The sequence below is a fragment of the Salvelinus alpinus genome, chromosome 32, assembly GCF_045679555.1.
Source record: "Salvelinus alpinus chromosome 32, SLU_Salpinus.1, whole genome shotgun sequence".
Taxonomy (NCBI): Eukaryota; Metazoa; Chordata; class Actinopteri; order Salmoniformes; family Salmonidae; genus Salvelinus; species Salvelinus alpinus.
The window spans coordinates 4,919,831-4,935,430 of NC_092117.1; the positions used below are offsets into that span (position 1 = coordinate 4,919,831).

The following is a 15,600-nucleotide window of genomic DNA, read 5'->3' on the forward strand; positions in this document are numbered from 1 at the left end:
GCCGTCACTTGTTACATAATTAGTCGTAGGGCTGCACCCGGAACCGATGTCCATTTGAGTATATATCTAAACCAGAGAGGTTCTCTGAGGAGACTGTCCCATACCTCTCTGTTCTCAGGTCTCTGAGGGGGGAGGCAGATGTTCTGGGCCATTCTGGGAATAAATAGACGAAAACTGTTTATTGCCTTTTTGATATTTGGGAGCACTGAGTAATTATGAACTCAATCTGATAATCCATCAAGAGTTTCCTTACAGCACGATAAATTAACTAAATTTACCAATGAGGGCCTTAACAGAACCGAAAGTGTAATCTGTTTAATTAATAGCACATTTACTGAAGATAAAACCATGACATTTTATTAACCTAAAATAATAAATATGTCTAGGTTTCAGCACTACAACTTATTTATTATACTCGTCATATCTGCTCAACTGGTTAACATGACTTTGGGAAAGTCACTCGCATATAGGGCTGGTGTATAAAGAATAACAACTGGACACCCCTTCAAATTAGCGGATTCAGGTATTTCAGCCACACCTGTTGCTGACAGGTGTATAAAATCGATCACACAGCCATGCAATCTCCATAGACAAACATTGGCCATAGAATGGCCTTACTGAAGACCTAAGTGACTTTCAACGTGGTATCCTGTCATAGGATGCCACCTTCCCAACAAGTCAGTTTGTCAAATGTCTGCCCTGCTAGAGCTGCCCCGGTCAACTAAGTGCTGTTATTGTGAAGTGAAAACGCCTAGGAGCAACAACGGCTCAGCCGCGAAGTGGTAGGCCACACAAGCTCACAGAATGGAACCGCTGAAGCGCAAAGCGTGTAAAAATTGTCCTCGGTTAGAATACTCACTACTGACTTCCAAACTGTATCTGGAAGCAACGTCAGCCCAAGAACTGTTAGTCGGGAGCTTTATGAAATGGGTTTCCATGGCCAAGCAGCCCGGCACAAGCCGAAGATCACCACGCGCAATGCCAAATGTTGGCTGTAGTTGTGTAAAGCTCACCTCCACCGCCGTTCTCTGGAGTGATGAATCACGTTTCGCCATCTGGCAGTGGGTTTGGCGGATGCCAGGAGAACGCTACCTGACCCAGTGCACTGTGCTAACTGTAAAGTTTGGTAGAGGAGGAATAATGGTCTGGGGCTGTTTTTCGTAGTTCGGGCTAGTGAAATGCTACATACCTTGTCATGTAGTGTATTTAAAAAATAAAATAAAAATTAAGGCAAATATGGACAATTCTTTTAATTTGGTACACAGAATAAAAATGCTGGATGCAAATATTGGAAAGAAAATGCTTTAATGATGGACAAAATGTTTTTCACTGTTAACAGATGAACACAAAACAGATTATCATTTTAGTCTCTAGTGAGGGACCTTAAGCCTGGCCTCCAAACGAACATTATAAAAAGTTGAAGTTTGAGGTTACATTTAATTCCTCATCAGCCTATCAAAGATATTCAACTTTTTCTCCACAAACCAATGACATTTCTTTAAATATGTCAACTCGGCCAGCAGAGGGATATTGTAAACCTCCAATGTCAAGGTTCACAATATCCCTCTGTGGCCGAATTGACCTATTTACGATTCAATCCATGTACAATTCAATCCAATTACAATTGGATTTCTGTTCATAAGACAACACAATTTGAGGAAACAGAATTTGTCTGCACCTCCTAAAGACCAGAGACATTTACTGTGAACTCAGTTGATTTGGTATTCACCAAAATATGATATTTGCTGTCCAGCAACAAACCTTTGAGATCAAAGCCTGAACCCCTGGATTAAATAAATACCTTTGCTCATGGTGGTGTGGGGAGAGTGTTTTGGGAGGGGTGTTACTACTGTGAGGGCGTAATAGGGGTTTGTCTTGTCCTCAGGGCCTGGGTGGAGGGCGAGAGGGAGGGGGGCCTGGGGGTGCACGGGCTGGAGGGGGGCCTGGGGGAAGTCGGCTGGACGGGGGGGCACGGGAGGGAGGGATGGAGACGGAGGGAGGAGTGGAGTGTGGGGGAGGAGAGGACGGTTGGACTAGAGGCCTCTGAACTGGAGGAGGGGGAAGGGTTTGAGAGCGACGGGCAGAAGGGGGTCGATTGGACTCCTTGTTTTTTACGCGTGTGAAGTTGATACAACGACCCTGCAACACAGACAGACGGAACCAAGTTAGACCAGGGGTTCAGAACACAGACGCCTTTTCCACAGTCAGTTACATCACTGTTTGGTTGCAGAGTCCTCTCTGTTTTGCATCAAGATAGGTGAAGATTGGGTGAAGACACACACACACACACACACACACACACACACACACACACACACACACACACACACACACACACACACACACACACACACACACACACACACACACACACACACACACACACAGAGGCCCCTCTCAACAAAGCCCCTTACAAGTCCTTTACACGTCATTAACTGGGCAGAATACATCTTCAAATCTCGAGGTGAAATGAGGGGAGAAATCAAAAGACAATGACTTCTCTAACTTTTGTATTTCTGTATTGTTATTTAGGGAGCCAATTTCAGACGCAAAGACACATTTCTGTGAAAAGACAAAGCATTATCTCATCTCTGTATGTTTTTGAGTCATCTTCCAGGGTTTTATTCACACATAGGTATTGGATGTATTTAAAAAAAAATGGTCATACAACTTAATGACAAATCAAAACAACAAAAAGGCACAATGACAAAAAGTGCAACAAAAATGACAAAAGCACACTGTTTAAAAAGCACATCGACGACGAAAAGCACAACAAGAAAAGGCACAGCGATAACGAGCACGACAATATAACACAAAACACTAAGACATCCAGATCAATTATGAAAATCTCCCATCTCTGACAAACACACACATCTCACTCTCCCATCTCTCCACATTACTCTCACTCTAATGGGCTCATGAATGGCCATCAGCGGGTTACCAGTTTCTGCCACAATGTGTGTGTGTGTATGTCATCCTCTGTGAAAGCGCGTCACCCAACCAGATGGGAAGTTGAAAGGCCACAAGCCAAATTGTGACAGAAGAGATTCCCTTTCATTGTCCCCTGATGGCCCTGTCACACAGTGGAGAGGATAGGAAATAGGGAGAAGTAGGAAAGAGGGAGGAGAGGGCCTTGTTTATTAAATAGTCAACGCAAATCCCATCTCTCTCCACCAAACTCACAGGAACCTCTGGCCAAATAGAGATATCACATCTGCAGAATATGGGTCTTGTTCTGCTATATGCATAGCGTGTGTAAGTGGATCCTTGGTTGTGTGATGGAGGGATCTTATACAGTTGCCTGTGAAGTGTGTGTGAGTGGATCCTTTTAAGGTCATGTGAGGTGACATGCAGAGTTGTCAGTTCAGAGTTGTCAGTTCAGAGCTCTCTCTCTCTCTCTCTCTCTCTCTATATATATATATATATGCGTGTGGTTTTGTTCTATCCTTGCAGGGACCTAAACGTCCCCACAAGGATAGTAAAACAAGGACAATTCTCCCTTATGGGGACATTTCCCATGAGGACAAAGGCTATTTTGACTTTAGGGGGCTAGGATTACGGTTAGAATTAGGCGTTAACCCTAAAGCTAGGGTGAGGTATAAGGAAAATTCTCCTTCGTGGGGACATTTCCCACATCCACACGAGGACAAAGGCTATTTTGAGCTTAGGGGCTAGGTTTAGGGTTACAATTAGGGTTAGGGGAAATAGGATTTTGAATGGAAATACATTTTAGGTCCCCACGAGGATAGAAAAACAAGTGTGTGTGTGCGTGTGTGTGAGAGAGGGACTGAGAGGCTGGGTATGCTGAGGGTTGTATGGAGCTGTGTTTGTATCCCACCAAAGGCAGGTTATGACTTGCCTGAGTAGTGAGTACCAGTATCTTTAGCTAGCATTCCACTCCTTACCACTCCTTTCGGCAATCTTAACTATGATCTCAACTTTCAATATGCAGTTGTTGATTGGTAGTTGGAAACAACATGAATATTTTCTATGACGTTATGGAACACAGGGTGCAAGCAAATTTGGCGCAATGTAGATTTTTTTTTACGAAGAAACAATACCTTGATGACCTGCTGCGGTGATTCCCCTGTAAGAAGACAGTGTCAATGCAAGATTGCGTTGTTCAAAGTCAAGTGGTTAGAGAGGACTCCGTAATGAGAGAAAAAATATATTTGGAAAATATTAGCCTACAAGATTTAATCAAGCTACATTTGCTTCAGTTGCATCCCATTAACGAGAGGAGAGAAACTCAAAACTGGCACCTGTCGTCATTCCTCGAACATATGCTGATCAGTGCTTGATATGAAAGAAGTATGCGAGAAGTACAGGAACTGTTTTTTCTGAAGTTGGTACATTAGACTGTTCACCGAAATTCACAAATGACATTATGCTATAGAGACCTCATATTATTCACTGTTAAGTGTTCATACATATTTCCCACGACTAGTATTATTATAGCCTACATGAAAAAGTAACCATTAATGACACTGGAATGCTGCTGTATCTGATCCCATGCAGGCCTACCATCTAATGCCGTTGTACACTTGATCGAGGCACTTAAACCCCCGCAAAGTAGAACTGCACTGTTAGTCACATGTGGGCAACCCACCATCTGCAGAGCTCCTGGGTGTGCAGGCTTGGCTTTAGATCCAGCCCTGAAACACCCAAGTCTGCTTGTCAAGGTCCTGTTGGGCAACTGATGTTTAGGCTACAATGAGGTTAGTCCAAGGCTTGACGAAATGCCTGCACACACAGTAGCTATCCTGGAGGATGGTTGCCACCCTTGATATAAAATATTGTATAATTACAACCAAATACTTTGTTGTCTTTATAAAATCATTCCCCCATTCAATTAATCAGGGAACAAATGGATGAGGCTACTTTGAAGTAGCCTAACTAGACATATGTATATACAGTACCAGTCAAAAGTTTGAAAACACCTACTCATTCAAGGGTTTTTATTTATTTTTACAATTTTCTACACTGTAGAATAATAGTGAAGACATCAAAACTATGAAATAACACATATGGAATCACTTAGTAACCAAAAAAAGTGTTATACAAATCAAAATATATTTGACATTTTAGATTCTTCAAAGTAGCCACCCTTTGCACAATCTTGGTATTCTCTCAACCAGCTTTGTCTCTGTGATGGCTGTCAATCATTTCCTGTAAATCTCCAACTGTCCAATTTTCAAAAGGCTTGCACCTTTTATTTAAAAAAATTTGATTTGACCTTTATTTTACCAGGTAGGCCAGTTGAGAACAAGTTCTCGTTTCCAACTGCGACCTGGCCAAGATGAAGCAAAGCAGTGGGACAAAAACAACACAGAGTTACACATGGGATAAACAAACGTTCAGTCAATAACACAATAGAAAAATCTGTATACAGTGTGTGCAAATGAAGTAAGGAGGTAAGGCAATAAATAGGCCAATAGTGGTGAAGTAATTACAATTTATCAATTTACACTGTAGTGATATATGTGCAGATGAGGATGTGCAAGTAGAAATACAGGTGTGCAAAAGAGCAGAAAAACAAAAACAAATATGGGGATGAGGTAGGTAGTTAGTTGGATGGGCTATTTACAGATGGGCTGTGTACAGCTGCAGCGATCGGTAAGCTGCTCTGACAGCTGACGCTTAAATTTAGTGAGGGAGATATAAGTCTCCAACTTCAGGGATTTTTGCAATTCGTTCCAGTCATTGGCAGCAGAGAACTGGAAGGAATGACCAGTGAAATATACCTGCTGGAGCGCGTGCTACGGGGGGTTTTGCTATGGTGACCAGTGAGCTGAGATAAGGCGGAGCTTTACCTAGCAAATACTTATAGATGACCTGGAGCCAGTGGGTTTGGCGACGAATATGTTGCGGGGACCAGCAAACGAGAGCATACAGGTCGCAGTGGTGGGTAGTATATGGGGCTTTGGTGACAAAACGGATGACACTGTGATAGACTGCATCCAATTTGCTGAGTAGAGTGCTGGAGGCTATTTTGCAAATTACTTCGCCGAAGTCAAGGATCGGTAGGATAGTGAGTTTTACGAGGGTATGTTTGGCAGCATGAGTGAAGGAGGCTTTGTTGCGAAATAGGAAGCCGAATCTAGATTTAACTTTGGATTGGAGGTGCTTAATGTGAGTCTGGAAGGAGAGTTTACAGTCTAGTCAGACACCTACGCATTTATAGTTGTCCACATTTTCTAAGTCAGAACCGTCCAGAGTAGTGATGCTAGTCAGGCGGGCTGGTGCGGGCAGCGATCGATTGAAGAGCATGCATTTTGTTTTACTTGCATTTAAGAGCAATTGGAGGCCATGGAAGGAGTGTTGTATGGCGTTGAAGCTTGTTTGGAGGTTTGTTAACACAGTGTCCAAAGAAGGGTCAGATGTAAACAGAATGGTGTCTTCTGCATAGAGGTGGATCAAAGAATCACCCGCAGCAAGAGCAACATCATTGATATATACAGAGAAAAGAGTCGGCCTGAGAATTGAACCCTGTGGCACCCCCATAGAGACTGCCAGAGGTCCGGACAACAGGCCCTGCGATTTGACACACTGAACTCTATCTGAGAAGTAGTTAGTGAACCAGGCGAGGCAGTCATTAGAGAATCCAAGGCTGTGGAGTCTGCCGATAAGAATACGGTGATTGACAGAGTCGAAAGCCTTGGCCAGGTCGATTAAGATGGCTGTACAGTACTGTCTTTTATCGATGGCGGTTATGATATTGTTTAGGACCTTAAGCGTGGCTGAGGTGCACCCATGACCAGCTCGGAAACCCGATTGCATAGCGGAGAAGGTACGGTGGGATTCGAAATGGTTGATAATCTGTTTATTCACTTGGCTTTCGAAGACTATATAAAGGCAGGGCAGGATGGATATAGGTCTGTAACAGTTTGGGTCTAGAGTGTCTCTCCCTTTGAGGATGGGGATGACCGCGGTCGCTTTCCAATCTTTAGGAATCTCAGATGATACGAAAGAGAGGTTGAACAGACTAGTAATAGGGGTTGCAACAATGACAGAGGATAATTTTAGGAAGAGAGGGTCCAGATTGTCTAACCCAGCTGATTTGTAGGGATCTAGATTTTGCAGCTCTTTCAGAACATCAGCGGTCTGGATTTGGGTAAAGGAGAAGCGGGGGCGGAGGGGGGAGGGCTTGGGCCAGTTGCTGCGGGGGTGCAGAGCTGTTGGCCGGTGTTGGGATAGCCAGGTGGAAAGCATGGCCAGCCGTAGAGAAATGCTGATTGAAATTTCTGTTTGAAAAAGCTAGCCTTTGCTTTCCTGATTGTGTGTATTTGTTCCTGACTTCCCTGAAAAGTTGCATATCGCGGGGACTATTTGATGCTAGTGCAGTACGCCACAGGGTGTTTTTGTGATGGTCAAGGGCAGTCAAGTCTGGAGTGAACCAAGGGCTATATCTGTTCTTATTTCTACATGTTTTGAAAGGGGCATTCTTATTTAAGATGGTAAGGAAAGGACTTTTAAAGAACAACCAGGCATCCTCTACTGACTGGATGAGGTCAATATCTTTACAGGATACCCGGGCCAGGTTGAGTAGAAAGGCCTGCTCGCAGAAGTGTTTTAGGGAGCGTTTGACAGTGATGAGGGGTGGTCGTTTGACCGCGGACCCATAACGGACGCAGGCAATGAGGCAGTGTTCGCTGAGATCCTGGTAGAAAACAGCAGAGGTGTATTTAGAGGGCATCATCCACTCGTTTTCCCTGTCTTTGCAAGGACTCACTGGCAAGGTCAACTACTTTGTTCAGCCTGACCCAATAATCCAAGCAGCTCTCTGACTGTCTTGGTAAGGTTTCATAGAAGAATCCTAATGTAATTGAGGATTAGATTGCCTCTCCAAAGTGCTGCCTCAGTATATTGTATTTAGCTTCAGGGTCTCCGCTTATGTTAACGAGAGGGTTTCCACGGAGCCCAATCCTGAATATGTCTTTAGCCTACCCCATTAGTCAGTCCTGTCTCTTGCCCCTGTTCTTATATACTGCATCCCTTCTTTTTCAAGTAAGCTTGCATAAGTTCTTGCCATTCAGTCACTGTGCACCGGTATGTGCTATAACCCCTGAAGTGGGGTGGTTCTCTGATGTCTGACTTCAAAATTAGATTGACCATTGACCAATCGGGTATTAGTACTATGGGCTGGGGAGTGCTTGGAGCAGCCCCTGCTAGACTAGCGGCAACTTGATTTCCTATTTCACGGCCCAGTTGTTTGACTAACTCTGCTAGGGCTATGTTGATCCGGGTCGCGGCTCAAATCTGTAGCGGTCTTTATATGTACCACGGAAGAACCAAGAAATGAAGAGCGACACCACGGCTGTCTTTTTTGGGCTTTTATGTTGATCTGCAATAGTATTATGAAAAGTCAGGACAGGAATTAATCATTCTTCAATGCACTATCTGACAAGTTGTTCTTTCTCTCTGTGTCACTGTTTCGTGAGCAAATTAGAGCAGATGGTGTTAATACTATATAGCCTTCCGGTATTTTGTTTCAATCCAAGCACATTCTGCCTAGTGGCACAGTTTTGGCCGCATGAGAAGAAGAATTTGACTTTTCAGCGAACCATCCTAAAATCTTATAAGAAAGGTGATGTTTTTGGTTTAACAGTAAAGCTATACTATGCAAATATGTTTGGTTCTGTTATGTAAAATACAAATGAATCATTATGTGATCTTCCAAGACATTGATTCAGCGTTGATCTAACTTTATTAAACAAGCACCATTGTGAGAAGAGGTAGCTTGACACTACACCCCTGCTTCCACAGCAGCGAACGAAGCGCACCAAGTAGACTACAGCCTACCTCCCGCAAGATTTGGTGGTGGCGAAACAAGAGACCACGTGGCTTTTATGAAACTCTGGGAATATTTGGCCATGGAAACATTTCTGGTTGGTCTCAGAGAATGTAAAACAGTTAGGAAGGGAGACTTTTAAACAGTATTGGGTGAAGCAGCAGCAAATATGTTGAATGAGCAACTAATGAGCATGGAGAGCATCGCACGTTTGAGGAAATGACCTTATACCTTTCAGTCTAATATGGCTATTTATTTACTTTTGTAGCTCTTCTTCAGAAGCATCCCTTTTGAACGTAGTTAGTCCTAACTGTCCTCTCCACGTTTAGCTGGAATTTAGCCTGAAAGGATTTGAGAAATGTGATTGGTTGATGATAGGCTATGACCTCTTGTCATAAGCTTTGCAGAATATCAGACAATGATTGGATAAGTGTTTAACAATCACCAGTACCACATCCTTATGATTTATATATTTTCATAAGCACAATGTGACTGCAAGAGAGAGGTTGGAATGTCTGACTGAAATACGGGACAAATCAACCTATTTCTTTGAATTAGTGGTGTTTGAATTTGTTTAACATTTGGGGCATAATTGTTTGGTTGCTGGACAAAGGGCCAAAATGCGGGACTGTCCCGCAAAACCCGGGACGTGGTCATCTTACTACCTGGGTGCCCAGGCCAGATGCATCGAATCCCCTTATTGAATATAACGGTTGTTCCTATTCAAGACAATGGTGGCATAATGGGTGGACTGGCGAGTGTACCCATAAGTGTACCCATGCAACACAATAGCACTACAGGAAACTGTGAAGCCTAGTAGCAAAGAATATTGAATTTCTTATCAGTGTAATGGAAAAGGGAATTTTGTCAAAAAGTTTAAAAACGTTTAAAAAAAACAGTCCGTAGGACAGTAAGTTAGTAGCTAAGCTAAAAATATTACAAACTAGTTCAGGGAATGGCAAACAAATAACGTCACAAATTACTTTATGGTGACTAGCTACAGGTGTTAGCAACTTAGCTAGCTAGCAACATACCTTGAATGGTTGGATCTTTCCTGTCCATGGTGGAAAGACGGTGGAAACAGAACCCGGTTTCAACAGGTCACCCATTGTAGTCAGTGGCCACAAAGTGATCACTACACATGATCAACTGCAGCTGGTGAATGACTTCAGGTGTCATATCGACACCATAAGCAGGAAATTCTTACAACACACCGTTGTAAGCATTTCACTGTTTCACTGTTGTATTCGGCGCATGTGACAAATAGAATTTGATGTCGGATGGCCTGCAGCTATGCCTGACAAACAACTCCATCGCGGACAGGAAAAGAGTGGAAATGTGCAGTGTACAGTCGTGGCCAAAAGATTTGAGAATGACACAAATATACATTTTCACAAAGTCTGCTGCCTCAGTTTGTATGATGGCAATTTGCATATACTCCAGAATGTTATGAAGAGTGATCAGATGAATTGCAATTTACTGCAAAGTCCCTCTTTGCCATGCAAATGAACTGAGTCCCCCAAAAACATTTCCACTGCATTTCAGCCCTGCCACAAAAGGACCACCTGACATCATGTCAGTGATTCTCTCGTTAACACAGGTGTCAGTGTTGACGAGGACAAGGCTGGAGATCACTCTGTCATGCTGATTGAGTTCAAATAACAGACTGGAAGCTTCAAAAGGAGGGTGGTGCTTGGAATCATTGTTCTTCCTCTGTTAACCATGGTTACCTGCAAGGAAACACGTGCCGTCATCATTGCTTTGCACAAAAAGGGCTCCATTGAGAACTTGTGGTCAATCCTCAAGAGTGGACAAACAAAACCCACAAATTCTGACAAACTCCAAGCATTGATTATGCAAGAATGGACTGCCATCAGTCAGGATGTGGCCCAGAAGTTAATTGACAGCATGCCAGGGCGGATTGCAGAGGTCTTGAAAAAGAAGGTTCAACACTGCAAATATTGACTCTTTGCATCAACTTCATGTAATTGTCAATAAAAGCCTTTGACACTTATGAAATGCTTGTAATTATACTTCAGTATTCCATAGTAACATCTGACAAAAATATCTAAAAACACTGAAGCAGCAAACTCTGTGGAATTTAATATTTGTGTCATTCTCAAAACTTTTGGCCACGACTGCATTTGTATCTGACCGGAGCATTATTGCACCCGGGAACAATGCACTTAATTTCGGCCAACTTGACTTAGCTACTCAACTACTAACATTGTTCACCTTACTTTACTTCAGAGCTGACTAACCGCTAGCCTAGCTACTAGCTAACGTTACCATCGCTTCTTCTTCTTCTTTTTCTATGGAAACAGGATTCCCCCAAAAACTGAACTACCAAAAAACTACCCAAAAAGATATAATAAACTAAATCAAACAACTTTTCTATAAAAAAAAAAGAAAACAGATCTGATCCCTGCTCAAGGGGAACCTGGGAGGGCTGGCCTTCCGTTGCCAGTACCCCTTTGCAAGTCTTCAGATGTAAAATCCTTGAGTCTCCAAAAAAATTCTGCCGCAGCCACAATAATGTCCAGTTTCTTCGACTTCTTTGAGACTTGTGCTGTACAGTTTATAACGGTGGCAAAGAACGCAACAAAATCCACCTTTTTAACACACACGATATATTTTGTCTAGCAGCAAACATTTACTACAGGCTGTGGTGTATCCACAACCATATCTTCACTAGCATCACTTGTTTTCTCAATTCTTTTAATCGCCTCCTCATAGGAGATTCGATTGACCTCTCTAACTTTTGCCACCTCAATTTCCTTCACCCTTACAGGGCATTCCAGGAACTCAGGATCATGAGCCCCATCACAATTGCAACACCGTAGTCCTTCTACACATCGTTCTTCAGTATACTCTGTTCGTCTGCACACACTTGAAACATGGCCAAATCACTTACAATTCTTATACTGCAGTGGTTTTGGGACAAAAGCTCTTATGGTGTATCTTACTTAACCAAGCTTCACATATGTAGGTATTTGCTCTTTATCAAAAAACAACAGGACCGACAGACTTTCTTCTTTTTCTCCATTTCACCCAGCGGGTCAGACCCCGGGCCCCAACCACACCAGGAATTATTTTCAGATATTCAACCTGAACATCCGTCGTCACCCCTGAGATGACTCCTTTGACGGGTGCTCTACTCCGAATTTCAAAACACAAAACTTCTGTTGTCTGGATTCTTTTGAGGCCCGCTGCAATCTTCCTCTGCTCTTCAGAAATACAATTGATCAAAATAAAACCAATCCTGGTCACGCTGACAGACTTTTCCAAGCGCATACATCCCAATTTTCGACAACTCAAACGGGTTTCCAACATATGCATCATTATTCAACAAACACATCCCAATAAGAAGCGATTCATTATCATTTACACGCGTATCCTCCACTCCAATTTTAGACAATTTCCTTTTTGTTCCAGTTTTCAATGCTAGTGTTGTCCAGTCAGAACATTCGTCTTCACCAAACTATATTTTTTACACTTTTTACATAAAAACAACATTTATTTGGCAATTCAGTGCCGAGACATCAATCGCTGTTCATGTAACAATAAATACACATAGTTTTGAATGCATTTAAAGTACTTTTGGAAATTCAGCATTTTTATATTAAACAATGGACCTAAAAACTGTCAGGGATACTGCCAGGCAAATGTTATAAAGTGGCCAGAAGTGTTTTTGGGTGAACTTCTCCTTTAACTTAGACATTTGACGTTTGGAGCAACTTCGAAATTTGAAGTTAGGAGAAACGGAACAATGCTGAGCAGGAGTCAACCCAGGATGTCAAAAACACTTTGAAATTTGATGTTTGGAGAAAAGTGCAAAAACCTATAATTCTACAGTGAGAGCTTATTGGCAATAAGCACCTGAGACACAACTCTCCCCTACCCCAAACCACATTGGTTACAATACACCCGGCTCGCCACGCTGGTTTACAGCAGCATATGGAGGGGATTCCCTCCTCCTTCTCTCTCTGATATTCATGAGCTTGTGTTCTCATTGTGTCCATATGCTGTCTCTGGTGTAGGTCTGCTGCTCTGCTGCGTCCCTTTTCACCACCAGACCACCGCAGTCAGAACCAACCAGGCTGCCCACATCAATCCCTCTACTGTCGCTACACCCCCTTTTCCCCTCTCAACTCAACAATGGCACTCCTTCTCAATGGGCTGTGTAATGTCCCCTGTGTGACTTTAGGGCCTCTCGCTCTGTGTTTTTGTGTGTGTGTGACTTTAGGACCTATCGATGTGCGTTTGTGCATGTGTGCACATGTATGCATGTGTGAGTGTGCGAATTTAGGGCCTCACTGTTTAATACGGTGTTAAATCAGACCACCAAGGGTCCGTTAAAGGCACCTCTACCCTCTCTCCCCTCTAACCCTAACCCATTCACCCAGTCAAGAAGGTGTGAAAGACAGGGATAGGGGTACAGAGAGATCAAAAGAAAGAGCACTGAGAGGGAGATTGAGAGAAAGATGGAAATAGGGATAGTGAGAGAGAAGGAGAGAGACAAAGAGACAGAGGGAGAAGAAGAGAAAGAGGATGAAAGAGAGGAGTAAAAGGGAGAGAAAGGGAGAGAGATAGAGAGGACGGGTGGTCTCTCTCTGTCTCTCCCCTCGCCTCCCCTTCTTTGCACAACAATAACACTAACATAAGACAAACAATAGCAGTCATAAAGTAAACCTGCCCCTGTCACATCCCGAAACATATTTCCAGTGAATGAAACTGAGACTACATGAAAGGTGGCTCCTATCTGTACTCACTGTTGTGTTAAATGACACCATCTCTGCCTGATCCTTCTTTATCTCTTTTTAGGCAGACTACTGTATCCGAGCTCGCCGTTTCTCTCAGGAGAGTAGCAGAGGACTCCTACGCAAAGCTGGAAACTCCATCAACTCACAGTCAGTATCAGTACATAACTCTCCCTGTGTTTGAACAATAGTAGCTTTGTGTGTGTAGGACAGAAAGAGTGTTATTAGCGGTTCATTCAGAAAGTATGTGTGTGTCAGAAAGAGACAGATTTCAGCAGCTTATTCACAGAGTTTATATAGAAACATCCATCTGTGTGTGTGTGTGTGTGTGTGAGAGGCCGATAGCTGTACTATGGGAGCTACCAGTGACTAAAAGTATAGTACTGTGATTGTTTCATTAGCACCTGCCATTTCTATGGTACAGAGAGTGCAGATGCTTCATTGAAAAGGATCACTGGAACACACACAAACAACCCAGAAGAGCGCTTTAGAGGAACCAGACTCTATAGGGGGATTCCTGTGTGTGTGTGTGTGCCTGTGTGTGAATAGTAACAGTCTCACCTTGTCTCCAGGCTGAGGTCTCATCAGGGACACCTGATCATATCCTCGACGACACAGAGCCCGGAGAGCATCCAACTTCCCCTGCGGATAGAGAAAGGGGAGTGGAAGAAAAAGGTTCCATCAGGGGATCATATTAAAAGCTGGGGGTAAAATAAATTGCTTTTCTATCGTGCTCTATTTATTCATTCTTTATTGATCTTGGTGAGTACCGTAGTCCTTATTCACAGTGGAACATTCTACCATAGAAGGCTATTGCATCGAGCTAATAAACTGTTGTTTTTTAATGTCAGGACTGATAATGACAAAATATAGTTTCAAGCAGCCATGCCGGGGGTTCAAGCCAGAGTTATGGACTCGAGTCACCAATTTGATATCAAATCAAATAACTTGAGACTTGACTTGGAGCCTTGACTCAGGACTCGACTTGAAATGATCTGGCCAGGATTTGTACCGTTTTTTTTTCACTCATTTTGTGGCACAGAGTCTCTGTGGATTATATTCTTGTAAAGCTCAAAGAGAATCTCATGACAAATGAAAATTGAAGTTCTGTGGTTGCAGCTTCACCTGCCTCATCAAAAGCCTTTTAGGGCGCTGCTATAGGCCACCAAGTGCAAACTGTCTGTGTCTGGAGAATGTGTGTAATGTTAGATAAGGTCTCCGATGCTAACAAAGAAATGTATTTTCTTGGTGACCTGAACATTGGATTATTATCATCTAGTTGTCCTCTCAAGAGGAAGCTTCTTACTGTTACTAATGATGTACCATGACCCAGGTTATGACTCAACCAACTAGAGCAGGGGTAGGAACCACTGTTCCTGGAATGCCGCAGGTACTGCAGAATTCTGTTCACACTTGGCGCCACACCCGACCAATTGAGCTAATTGATCAGTTCAGTGATTGCCTAAATTCAACACACCTGGTCTTCCAGGTCAGTTAAATCAAAAACAGGAAGTGGCTGCGGCACTCCAGGAACAGGGTTGCCTACCCCCGAACTAGAATGTATACCAATAGCGTTGGATCTGTGACATCCACTTGTATTGATCATATGTTCACTAATGCTGCAGAACTTTGCCACAAAGCAATATCAGTTCCCATTGGCTGTAGTGACCGTAACATTGTGGCAATAACAATGAAAGCCAAAGTAGCAAAGGCAGGGCCTACAATTATTTATCAGAGATCATACAAAATGTTTTCTCAGGACTCTTTTGTTGAAGACGTAAAACATGTATGTTGGTCTGATGTGTTTAAGGAGGAGAATTCAGATCCAGCACTTGGACTATTTGTAAAATTATTCTTGCCAATTGTTCACAAGCATGCACTTGCTAAGAAACTCACTGTGAGAACTGTTAGAGCCCCCAGGATTGATGAGGAATTGAAAAATGGTATGGTTCAAAGGAATTATGCAAGAAAGGTGTCAAACAAGTCAGGCTGCTCAGCTGACTGGTTGACATACTGTACATTCTGAAACTTGGTGGCTTAAGAAATTAT

At 43.0% G+C, this 15,600-nt stretch overlaps 1 protein-coding gene across 3 annotated transcripts in view; it reads right to left on the reverse strand.

The window, feature by feature from the left end:
* Positions 1-1,288: 1,288 nt before the first annotated feature.
* LOC139562258 (anthrax toxin receptor 1-like) overlaps positions 1,289-15,600 on the reverse strand; it is a 54,053-nt gene continuing 39,741 nt past the window's right edge. The window contains exons 17-19 of one of the 3 annotated variants that reach the window (XM_071379780.1): positions 14,113-14,193; positions 13,564-13,679; positions 2,018-2,139 (exon numbers count right to left, since the gene is read on the reverse strand). In XM_071379780.1, coding sequence (XP_071235881.1) covers positions 13,602-13,679; positions 14,113-14,193 — 159 coding nt within the window. In that variant the 3' untranslated portion in view covers positions 2,018-2,139; positions 13,564-13,601. Of the gene's footprint in view, positions 2,140-2,280; positions 3,074-13,563; positions 13,680-14,112; positions 14,194-15,600 lie in introns of those variants that run through there. The other 2 variants (XM_071379778.1, XM_071379779.1) reach the window with 2 other exon arrangements.